The sequence below is a fragment of the Macrobrachium nipponense genome, chromosome 1 (assembly GCF_015104395.2).
Source record: "Macrobrachium nipponense isolate FS-2020 chromosome 1, ASM1510439v2, whole genome shotgun sequence".
In the NCBI taxonomy this organism is placed as follows: Eukaryota; Metazoa; Arthropoda; class Malacostraca; order Decapoda; family Palaemonidae; genus Macrobrachium; species Macrobrachium nipponense.
The window spans coordinates 108947398-108960434 of record NC_087200.1 but is presented as its reverse complement, the minus strand read 5'-3'; the positions used below and the strand labels follow the sequence as shown (position 1 = coordinate 108960434).

At 36.4% G+C, this 13037-nt stretch overlaps 1 protein-coding gene across 2 annotated transcripts; it reads left to right on the top strand.

Annotated features, from left to right (window-relative positions):
- The first annotated feature begins 2250 nt into the window (after positions 1-2250).
- On the top strand, positions 2251-12258 carry LOC135219546 (uncharacterized). 2 transcript variants are annotated; one of them, XM_064256401.1, is made up of 7 exons: positions 2251-2373; positions 2739-2840; positions 4611-4844; positions 5513-5776; positions 9163-9372; positions 11321-11410; positions 11964-12258. In XM_064256401.1, exons 2-7 carry the CDS (start codon positions 2801-2803, stop codon positions 12131-12133), a joined length of 1008 nt encoding a protein of 335 aa, XP_064112471.1. In that variant the 5' UTR covers positions 2251-2373; positions 2739-2800; the 3' UTR covers positions 12134-12258. The 2 variants fall into 2 exon arrangements, with proteins under 2 accessions (XP_064112471.1, XP_064112470.1); XM_064256400.1 differs by having other exon boundaries at positions 2322-2468.
- The last annotated feature ends 779 nt before the right edge of the window (positions 12259-13037 follow it).

Genomic DNA, 13037 nt, shown 5'->3' with positions numbered 1-13037 from the left:
CAACAATCGTAGTTCCAAGATGACTGCCAGCAATGGCTCATAGGTCAATTTCATCACTTGGGCACAATACATCTTTAACAATGGTATATAAAGCGCTTTATGGCCATTTTAAGATTTTGGGGGCCATCTTGAAAATTAGGGTCAAAATTAAAAAATTTTCTACCTGTTAGCCCTTGGCACTATCTCTTTTATTTGGTAGATTCCGTTTACACCTCTGCTTCCTCTGTTGTTATGGAAACTGTTTGTACATCTCTATGTAACATCTCTATGTATGTAACTTTGTTCGTAAGTATGTACATAAATTTGTGCGCAATAGAAATCCGAACCGCTTGACTATTCTAGACAAAATTTGGCACGTGGCCATTATTTGACTCAACTTAGATAATAGGGTAGGTTTTAAACCCATACCCATACCCATAACCATACCCATTCCCCTTCCACATCCCATTCCCTTTGTAACTTGTGGTACATAAACTCTACAGGTTTATCATACCTCACTTCATGTACTCGAGACCACAGAAATATATTATTGAAAATGCTTTTTAGTTTCCACAATAATACCTGAAAAATAGGGGCAGTCACCACAGTAATACCTGGATAAAAGTCACCATAGTTATACCTGGATAAAAGGGGACGACATCACAGTATTACCTGGTTAAAGGTGACATGCAACACTGTAATAACTGGATAAAAGGACAGTCACCACAGTAATATCTGGATAAAAAGGACAATCACAACAGTAATATTGGGATAAAACGGACAGACAGAACAGTAATACCTGGTTAAAGATGACATCCAGCACAGTAATATCTGCATAAAAGGGACAGTCACTACAGTAATACCTAGATAAATGGAACAGTAACCACGATAATAACTGGATTAAAGGTATAGACAGCACATTATACCTGAATAAAAGGGACACAGAACAATATCTGGATAAAAAGGACAGTTACCACTGCAATTTTTGGATAAAAGGAACAGACAGTACAGGAATATATCGATAAAATGAGCAGTCACCACAGTAATGTCTCTCAGATCACACAGTCTGCTCGAAGGGTGAAAATTGCATGAAAAAGTAGAACTGTCAGTCAGACGTCAACAGAAAACCCGCCTCCCTTTCAAATTCCCTTCCCTACCCTCTCTAACTGCCCTTTCCCTAATCCCTCCCCCAACACAGGCTGTCATTCAGTTTTCTCAGGCAGCGCAGGGTTGGTCAGCTATATAAATAGTATATATAATATATAACATATATATATATTATATATATATTTTATATATATATATATATATAATATATATATATATATATATATATATAAAGTATGTTTATTTTTCCTTTTGTACCTTGTCAACAATTGCATACCATTTAACACAGCATTTTACTTGCATATATTCGTCACCTTCCTTCAGCTCACAGTAATGTCAGTTCACTCGACCTCTTTTTATCCCACCGATTCTGTTGGGTAAGAGTCTCTCCCACCCAGACATCTTGAATGGACATCTTTGTTTACCTTTATCCTCAAGTCCTTTGACTCTTTCTCTCCTTTGAGTCTCTGCTCATCAGTCTGTTTTCCAGCTTTAACCTTCCTTTTACCCTACAACTTCCGCATTGCCTGAAAACTCTTTACTGATGCAAGCAATTTTATCTGCTCCTACGACCTGCACGGCTCCCTAAAGGGATTCTGATCAGTCCCCCCGCTTTCTTTCTCTCTCCTCGAACTTGAAAGTTAGTTTGTTTTTCTCTTAAGACTTATTCTCAGACCATCTCGCCTCCCTTGGACTCCCTGACCTTTCAGTCCATTTGAAAGAGGCCTTAATGTCAGTTTGTAAATTTCCGTACGGACAAACATCTCTTATGATAGCCGCATTTTGTCCCCTTTAGAGAAAAAATAAAAATAAAATAATGAATTGTTTGCCAGCTGAAACAACCGTGAGAATCCTCTAATTATTTTAAGAGATAGATGACTGAAAAATATTTATCTGATTTTAGATATTTCGTCAACATGCATTATTTTTTTTCTAATTTAACTAAGTCATACCGCCCACCCACATGGACGATAACCGTGTATTCCACCATGTGCAGTTCTGTGAAAATCAATATACTTCGAAAAACATTATCTTTCTAATATGCTGATTTACCCCGTACGCTCTTCGCAGTGCGTCACAAGAGATTTCAAACTCCCCCTGAATACACACAATTCAAGATAACGATACATCGTCCTCTGGCACCCTGCACCCGCAAAAGAAAAAACAAAAGGCCCAGAATTGACGACTGTTTTCGCAATCGACTTTCATTCTTTTTTTTCTTCGAAAATACATATAAAGTGGATGCTGTTTCCCGAGCTCTTGCATTACCCTTGTTCACTTTTGAAGGTACGTTGGCCTTTACGTCTTCTGTATTATGATTTATACAGGTTTATGGCGACTTTCCGGACAATGACATTCATGCATATTTTGTGCATTCATACGTAAGAAAGCATCCGTGCATGTAAAAAAATAAATATATACAATCACTATATATATATGTACTTATGTATAATTATTATGTTATGTATATACATATGAATAGATTCAAAGTATGATTCACTAGCATTCAAGTTTGCATGGGTGCTAGCCCTGAAATTTAGAGTATTTTTAAAGCGTCGTCCTGGATAGTATGTGAACTTTCTTTGTGTGTCTGTTTTGCCTCCTAGGATTTTTTAAGAATATTATATACATAAATCCATATTTAATTCCAGTTCATAAAACTGGCCACCTTTCCCATCTCGGCAGTAGAGCAGAAGCCAAAGGCAAAATAACAATGGGTCATCAGTTGCTGCATCTCCTCCTGTCGATTGCTGGTAAGTACAGGGCAATCCTTTCTAGTTTTACGCTTTAGAAACTTTTTGCAAGCATAGAGAGAGAGAGAGAGAGAGAGAGAGAGAGAGAGAGAGAGAGAGAGAGAGAGAGGAGTGTGAGTGTGTGTTACATTTACCTATAAAATAGGAGGAGTTATCTTGAATGAAAAATTGGTAAAAGTTTTGAACGTATAAAGTGTGAAAATAAACCTTATATGATCCAATGTACAAATAGAACGGGAAAACAATGCAATATATCTTATAACAATCAGTGCAGAATGTTTTTTTTTCCAACAACCATTGAAAATATTTTCATCGTTTACCAAACAATTTGGTTAGACGCCCCTTTAACACCCATACAAATATTATAAAAAAATGAAGTGAACAATCGGGAAAACCAGTCGTTGTTTGAGATTAAGCTGGCCTTATGCCAGCACGGGCTCTTGCTCCTAGAGCAGCCCGTAGAAAACCAGTCATTTTTATTCTTCTACTGAACTGGGATTCGAGTTTTGACTTGGTTCGGTAACATCAGAGGAGGACACCAAGAATAACGACAAAAAAAGCTGTAATGGCTTGTCTAATGATAAAAGAGTAAATAAATGCAGAAATAATAAGTTGAGAATAATAATAATGCCTATTTGTTTCCCCTGCGTCTCATAATAATCAATGATCATTGAAGCAGAGCCACCATAAGTATCATTCTTAGGAGCTATTCGTTGCAGTGAACACTATACAAATTCCTAATGATTCATCCTGCGCTTTAATAATTTATTCTATTCTGGTGGTCCCGTCCATTTTTCCATCGTCCTGCCATAATTATCCGACCTTTTTGAAGATTTTGTTTAGAGCATTATTCATTTTCGAAAAACTATCCATCCAATCTTACTGTGGAGTTAGCGCGAAAACTTTTACCGTTTTCTGTATTTTCCAACCTTAGCAATTCATTTCGAGTATCACTACCATATACTTTTTAATGAGTGGTATTTCATGTCATATTAGTGGCAACTGATCATTTTGGCGTCACATACGCTATAGTGTCAAGTCAAACACGTTTCATATTTTCTGCATTATACACTACCAGATCCTCCACAGTTTATCGTCTGACACATGTAACAAAGTGGCATATCACTTTCCTAACTGTGCAATGCTTCCTGCATCCTTTCTAAATTCGCTCTCATCGTAACTTCCGGTTAGGTCCGAGTCATCTTACCCTGAGCTCCTTACTCCTAACTGTTCACTGACCGGATCAAAACTCATGGTCGAGCGCCGACACTAGCCTTGCCCTCCCCTACTATGAATCACATATGTGGGAGGGGACAAGACTTTGAAGGTTGCGGAGACAAACTTGATGTATGAGGACCCTTGTAAGAGAGCACAGAAGGAAGTAAGCTTCGGTTTTGAGGTCACATTGCATGTTGGTTTTTAAGGCAGGCTGGGTCACTGGGATTTATGACGCCTTAAGAGAATGCTGTTGACCACTTTTCAGAAAGAACAGGGTTACCGGTATCATGCATTTGCCCAAAGATGTTGTTTAAGATTAAGCTGGCCTTGTGCCAGCACGGGCTCTTGCTCACAGAGCAGCCCGTATGTTGCCCAAAGAATAACAGTTTTGTCTTAAAACCCTCCGTACAAAATTTCATCAAAGCACATGACTAATATAAACCCATCTCTCAAAACAAGCAGTGTAAATGTACTTGACAAGGGTGCTGGCGATGCACTAAGAAAACACTTAAAAATCACAACTACTAAGAGGTCATAATCTTGCATCGACAGTGATGGCAAAGGCCTCCCCACCCGCGACGTACGCAAGCGAAGACGCCATCCAAAACGAAACGCTCTGCCCCGATATGTTCGCGCCAGTAGGCGACCAGTGTATCTATTTCGCCTCCTTCATGCAAGAAGGACGCGCCGCCGGGAAGCAGGTATGTCATTCCCTTGGGGGTGAATTAGCAGCTATCAAAACGGCGACTCAACTTCAAAATATAATAGCAGAAATTGAACAAAGAGGTATGTATGTGTCTGTATGTTTGGTTGTGTAACAAACCTTGCGCTGTTTACTCTGCGTACTGTCCACTTTCCAATGCATGGAAAGGGACGGGCCTGGCTTTTTGATAAATTGATTGTTCACTTCAAGTGTCAAATGCCTAGGAGAGCTAAACTAAAACCTGATAAATGCCGGAGACAAAGCTAGTCAAAGTCAAACGTTCAAGATAATTATAATGTGGTATATTCGCCTAACATTCTAAATTACCAATGTCAGCATGACCAGAGACAAAGATATTGCACACTGTTAACTAATTATTTTCTCACAATGTAATATTTGCCATTCATAAATATAAAATGAACACATTCAAATATTCTTATGCTATAAATAATCATAAGTTATTAAAGTCTATTCCTAGTTATGTATCATTATCGATTTTCTTTCTTGACTCACTCATTCAAATTCACTATTTTCCAGAAAAAGTGAAAATCAATGTTATCCTACTTTGGTAACCTTAATCATTATGTCTAAGCCACAATTATTCATGAAACACCATCTCAAATAATAATAATAATAATAATAATAATAATAATAATAATAATAATAATAATAATAATAATAATAATAATAATAATATACATTTTTCCAGTTTAAGTTAGAAATGATTTATTTTCGAGATTAAATCTTGCAGAACTTTCCCATGCGAACTTCTGGATTGATGGGGCTTTCAATGGCACATCTTGGAACTTCACAAACGAAGAGCCTGTCCCACTGGGAACGCCCTTCTGGTACGCCACTGAAGAAGAACACAGCCCAAAAAACGACTCCACCTTCAACTGTGTGAGCATCACCTCAGACTCCGGTTTCTTGATGAACGACGTGGCCTGCGATGAGGAACACTCGCCCCTCTGCGAACACGTGCCGCTTGGGTTTAACCAGCCTGAAGAAGATCAAGGTGGGATCATTTCTTCAGTCTTCTTGTGATAAGATAACAGTTCTTGATCGATTGGGAGGACAAAAATTAAATGAAAGGATTAGTGTAAATTTCGTAAGAGGGAAAAATGTCTTCGTGTGTATTTTGTCATGTAAATATGCGTATACAGTAATATGATATATATATATGTATAAATATATATATATATATATATATATATATATATATATATATATATATATATATATATATATATACATCTATACCTATACTATATATTATCTATATCATATATATATAATAAAAAAAAAATGTGATATATTCATATTTACATATATATCCTTCCACTACCTTCTGTTTAAGGTCTTTCTGTGCCATTCTATACCCGCAAATTTTCTTAGCTCGCCAATCCATCGTCGTTTCTTCCTTCCCCTGCTTCGTTTGCAATCTCCACGGACCCATTCTGTTATTCTTTTTGTTCATCTATTATCTGACATTCTTATTATATGTCCTGCCAACGTCCATTTCTCGGTCTTACTTGTTGTTAGAATATCCTCTACTTAATTTTGTTGTTAGAATATCCTCTACTTAATTTTGTTGTTAGAATATCCTCTACTTAATTTTGATCTCGTATCCTTGTTGCTCTTTTCCTGTCTCTTAGTGTTATTCCCATCATTATTCTTTCCATAGCTCTTTGAGTTGTAAATAGTTTATGTTCTAAGGCTTTAGTAAGGCTCCAAGTTTCTGATGCATAAGTTAATACTGGTGGGACCATCTGATTGAAAACCTTTCTTTTTAGAGAAAGTGACATTTTACTTTTCATAATCTCATTTTGTTTACCAAATGCACTTACTGTCCTAAATACGTATATTCATTAACAATCTCTCGAGTTTCGTCCATAATCCTTATTTGTTGTCTCTGCATTTTCATTGAACATTATCTTAGTTTTACTCATATTCATTTTCAGTCCTACATTTCTGCTTTCTCTATTCAAATCTTCTATCATCTTTTGTAATTCCTCTCCTGATTCACTGAGTAGAACTATGAAATCTGCAAATCAAGTTGTTAAGGTATTTCCCATTAACGCTAATTCCTACATTTTCCCAATCTGAATTCTTAAAAACTTCTCCTAGGCACGCTGTGAATAATCTAGGAGAGATTGGGTCTCCTTGTCTAACTCCTTTCTCAATCGGAAATTTCTCAGTCTTCATGAAGTTTTAGGATTGCTGTACTACCCGTATTAACAATCTCTAGAGGTTCGTCCATAACCCTTATTTGCTGTCTATCAGCATTTTCACTGAACATTACCTGAGTTTTGCTCATATTCACTTTCAGTCCTACATTTCTGCTTTCTCTATTCAAATCTTCTATCATCTTGTGTAATTCCCCTCCTGATTCACTGAGTAGAACTATGTCATCTTCAAGTGTTCTAACATAAGATTCATCTATCCCTAGCTTTTGAAGGGCTTTCATTACTGCTGAAGTTTTGACAGAAACCAAAGCTTTCTCGTAGTCTACAAATGCCATTCATAGTGGTTTGTCATACTCTGTTGATTTTTCCTTTAGCTACATGGATATGGTTAATTGTAAAATACCGGCTTTTAAAACCTGCCTGCTCTCTGATTTAAGTCTAGCTCTCTTTCTATTTGGCCTAAAATGGTCTTTGTAAATAGTTCATATATTACTGAGAGTAAACTTATTCGGCGGTAATTTTTCAGTTCTGTTGTGTCTCCCATTTTCTGAATTATTATAAAGTTTCTCCAAGCTGTAGGTATAGAGCATTCTTGCAAACTTTGTGTAAAGTTCAGCGAGTTTTACTATTATGAAATCTCCTCCATCTATTATTAAACCAATTGTTAGGCCATCTTCTCCTGATGCTTGTTTCTTTTCATACCTTTTAATGCTTTCTTTACTTCAACTGTTACTTTTGATACCGGCTCAGGTGTTTCATTATTTCTATTGACAAAGTTGTTTCCTATATCACTATTGTACAGCATTGTATAGAAATCCTCAACAATTTGTTATCACTCCATCTCCTTTGTTGACATTTCCATTTTCATCCTTTAAAGCAAATATTAGTTGAGACCCTGTTCCAAATCTTCTCATCAACTTGATGCCTCTTCCCTTCTGTAGTATTTCCCCAATTTTGGTCTGGGTGTGTTTACGAATGTCTTGGGTTTTTAGTTTTTTTTATTTGTTTTGGATAGTTCTGCCATTCTATTTCATCTCTCTTGGATTTTACCCTCCAAATCTCATCAACTGATTGCCTCTTCCCTTTCTGTAGTATTTATTCCCCAATTTTGGTCTGGGTGTTGTGTTTACGAAATTGGTACTTGGGTTTTGTTTTTAGTTTTTTTTTTCATTTGGTTGGGCTTTGGGATAGTTCTGCCATTCTATTTCATCTCTCTTGGATTTTACCCTCATTTCCAATCATTTCTTAATTTAGTTTTTGGTGTTTTTTGATAGTTTTCCTTGATCTTGTTTCGGAACTTTTCCACCTATCTCTTGTGCTGATTCCAACACAAATTTTGTTAAGTAACTATTCATTTCTTTACTTGCTTCCATTTCATCATGTAGCTGGGAGTACCTGTTTTGTATTGCTAAACTAAACTAATCAGTTTTTCTCTTATTACAGGAGTATTTATTTGTTTTTTTAAAATAAATTTTTCTCTTTCTTTCCTTAGATCTAGACAAATTTTACTTCTCATCATTCTATGGTCGCTTGACTTTAACTTGTTTAACACTGTTACATCTCTAACTAAATTAACTATTTCACTGAGAATAAAATCTATTTCGTTTCTCCGTTTGGGCTTCTCCATGTCCATTTTCTATGTTCCTTTTTAAAAAGGCGTTCATGATTTTAAGATTGTTTCTTTCAGCAAATTCTACAAGCATGTATCCTCTGTCATTTCTTGTGCATACTCCTAAATTTACCTACTGGTGATTCTCCTCTCCTCTTCTTCAAAGATATCTCCTAACACTAGTGTGCAAATATACTCGTACTCCAAAGGCGTAACACACACATACACACACACACACACACACATATATATATATATATATGTATATATATATATATATATATACTATATATATATATATATATATATATATATATATATATATATATATATATATATATATATATATATATGCATATGGTATATGTAACCAGTAGATACATTTTTATTCTGTTAATAAAAGCAACTATGGTCTCTAGAATTACTGTAAGATTATATGGCTGGGTATAGTGGGTATAATTACATTTAAGGTGATATACATTACATACATGCACACACACATATAAGTATATACACATTTATTATATGTATATATTTATGCATACTTGCGTGCGTGCGTTTGTGTTTTGTAAAATAATTTGTCTTAGATAAATCTCTATCCGACAGAAGAGGCAAAGGACCCGAAGGACGAGGACATCCGCTGCCCCTCAATGTTCACTCGGGTATTAAACACCTGTATAGCATTCATTACATTTTTCAAGGGCTCTTGGGAGACAGCTAAGCAGACGTGTCACTCCTTCACTGATAAATCGTCGCTCCTCTTACCGACAGACGTCGAGCTACTTCGAGAGATTTATCTATATTTACACGCCGAAGGTAAGTCCAGACACCGCACCTGCAGAAGGAGCGATCGAACAGTCACGAGTTCTATGACTTTCTCGCCAAAGATCCCCATCACCTCTCATTAGTGACAACTGCATTCTGCAAACTCCAGTTTTATTTAACAATAATCTGTTTTCTTTATATACGGTGTAGAAGTTCCTCGTTGAAAGAGTGGTTTTAGTGCTCACCTACCGATTCGGTAGTCTCGAGTTCGATTCACCGATCTGCCAACGTTGAATCCGAGGAATTTGTTTCAGGTGGTTAGAAATTAATTTCCCGATATAATATGGTCCGGATCCCACAATAAACTGTAGGTCCCGTTCCTAGGTATATAATCAATCTAATCCTTCAGCCAACCCTAGGAGAGCTATTAATCAGCTTAGTGGTCTGGTTAAACTAAGATATACTTAAATTTTAGAGGAATTTGTTTCTGGTGATTAGAAATTAATTTCTCGATATAATATGGTTCGGATCCCACAATAAGCTGTAGGTCCCGTTGCTAGGTAACCAAATAGTTCCTAGCCACGTAAAAATACCTAATTCTTCAGGTCAAACCTGGGAGAGCTGTTAATCAGCTCAGTGGTCTGGTTAAACTAAATGTACTGAACTTTTTTTTATACCGGTGTAGAGGCTCCATCTTTTCAAACGGAATTGTCCCAGTTTATTTTCATGCTGAATGTAGGAGGTTGTCCTGCTTCCGGATTTTAATTTCATTCTACTAAGTTCGTGGATCTTGATTCAGTGAAAAACGATGTTAGTGGTAAACAGTAAGTAAAATTTGAAAAAGACATATCTCAGTTTTTAAGCAATAATTATTAGTAACTAGGAACACACACAGTAATTACCTCTTGAAACGTAATCTTTCGCCATATGGTCATTGTTAGGCTGGAGAACGACCACTGTAAAATGTTAGTTTGTCATTTGTTAGGTGCAAGTGTCGAACAAGCCATGCAATTGTCATTTGTCTATGGAAGTTGTTCAAATTTGTCTTTGGAAGTTACTCCAAATAAGCAGAAGCATACTGCACTAGTCTAACTTAAGTCTTCAGCTTTCCACTGACGTCTCTTCGAATACCAAAACTACCGCATTAGGATTACATACATGCATACATACACAAACACACATATACATACATACAGACCATATATATATATATACATATATATATATATATATAATATATATATATATATATATAGATATATATATAATATTATATATATGAACGCCTTTGTGTATGCGTGTATAATCCTCCAACGGCATTCTCAGCGTTCAAAAAAAAAGCCAGAGAGGAGCTTAAGACTTTCAGCCGATTTATTCTGCTGCTTACTTTGAACAATTACCAGACAAATGACAACTGTACGGCTTGTCTGATCCTTGTACCTCACAAATGGCAAACCAACATTTCAAAGTGTTCATTCTTCAGCTTAACAATAACAATTGTGCACACCATGTCAAAAGATTTACTTTCACGGCATATTTAGAGAAAACTGGTAAGACGACACTGACTAAACCAATAATACTAGTAAAAAATATAGTGGATTAATATGACCATACGTCAAGAGTAAAATGAGGACGTCAATATAAAGCTTATGACTTTAAAAAGGACAGTTGTTTGTAATTTACATTAGAAGATCTTTACGCTGCTATATCATTTCGATTTGGATATTGTTAAAGGCATTCTCTAGTTTGACAAAGTATGCACTCAAACGTCATTGCGATTTGCAAAATGCCAATTTGGAGTGTAGATTCTCCAAAATAAAGTTCAAGGTACCATATAATACGGCCAATTCTAGCACTCTCGCCTATACTACTTGCCTAAGTCTGTATGTCACAAACCAGACACTAAAACAGAAACCTCGGTAAATTCGGTCGACGCCCACCTTGGAAGTGGGACGCGTTTCACCCTAAGAGGAGTTGGTTCACGATCCTATTTTTTCAGGACTTGACGGATTCGACTTCTGGATAGGGGCCACAGATGCAGGGCATGAGGGCGTATGGAAGGACACCTCAGGACATATAATAGAAATAAGTAAGTTTGAGATGAATGATTCCATAGATTGTAGTAGCACTTGGCGTCTGTCTTTCTCCTGGTCTGTGATCTCCTATATTTCCAAAAATAAAACCTGAGCTTCATATTACCATACTGGTGTGAGCTTTTGAGAAGGGAGGGAGAAAGCATAAAACACTACTAGTCCTAACTACAATAACAAGTGATGGGAAATGACGGGGTTTTGGTAGAGCGCAGAAGGCAGCAACGGGGAACCTTCCGTCGGTCTCGTATCTGAATCGCAACGTAAATCTTTGTGCTCAGTCCTTAGTCAACTGTTAATCATCCCAAAACCTATTTTGAAAATCATTAACAAAACTGAGCCCGGAAAGTATTCGAAATTTCATACTGTGTACCTTGTAAAATGCTCAGTTATACCAAGCAATTTCCTGTCATTCCGCCTCTAATAGTCTCAGATATCCGGCAAACAGTCCTATATACACAAGTTGACTCAAAATGAGATCATACTTCAGGAAATGTAACGAGAAGAGACCTTATCTAATTTTTCCTTTTTTGTTTCCTCTGTCATCTCCAGACGCACCGTTTTGGGGAAACAGTAACAAACCCGAATTCATTATGGAACCCGATGGCGACACAACCGAAAATTGTCTAGCACTGACGTCCAACGGTCTACACTACTTCAGGGATGAAGATTGTTCTTCAACTTACAATCTATTATGCGTAGCACCACCATTGACGCCCTAATTTACTAAGTTTTTTTTTTTCAGATTTGTCCACTAAATAATCCAGAAACTCCCGTAAATGTTTCGCTTTTTACAGTTAATGGAGTCAGGGGGAACTTTCACAATCAAATAAATAAAGAAATTTGACAGTCTTTTTTATTTAAAAAAATAACACCTTACCTTTGGCAGAGGCCCAGTAAGGGTATAAAAAGATGACGAAGTAAGCATTTATGTTAATGAGACCTACAAAACCAGGTTAAATTTCATTTGTGTGCAATAACATTCGTGTAATCATGAAGTACATACAACCATGTTTTAATTTCCGAAACATTTCACGAATATTCCATTAGAATAATGAAAAAAACACGAATTCTGCAACAACACTGCACAATCGTTGGTCTTCTCGGATGCCTTTATTTGGTTGTGTTCTTTCAAGATGTCGAAAAGTCTAAAAGTAACATGATCTTGCTTCAGAATCCTTACGTTATTTCCCTTGAAAAAGAAATGATCACATATGCTTTTAAACACTTTCCCCTTACGTTTGTATGTCAATGCAAATGTTGTCATCCTGTTGGTACTAAGAAATTTTTTAAAATTCTAAAATACACACATGCTCAGGCAACTATAAAAGATCTCAGTAGACAAAACTGTATATGGATGATGTATGATTATGGGAAATATGCCACTTGACTGATGGCAGTGAGATGGAAAAATTCACAATTAAAATTCAGATATATCTTTGGAAATAGCTAACTGGATCATAGTTTTCAAATCTTTGAAAGAAGGTTCAAGTTTATCTGTTTCATCTTTGTTTGCTTGGTATCTGTCACAAGGAGGCACAGAGTCTCTCTCTCTCTCTCTCTCTCTTAAAGCCTCGTGATCCACTCGTGAAAATGGGGATTATTGGCATCACAAGGAACAAGCAC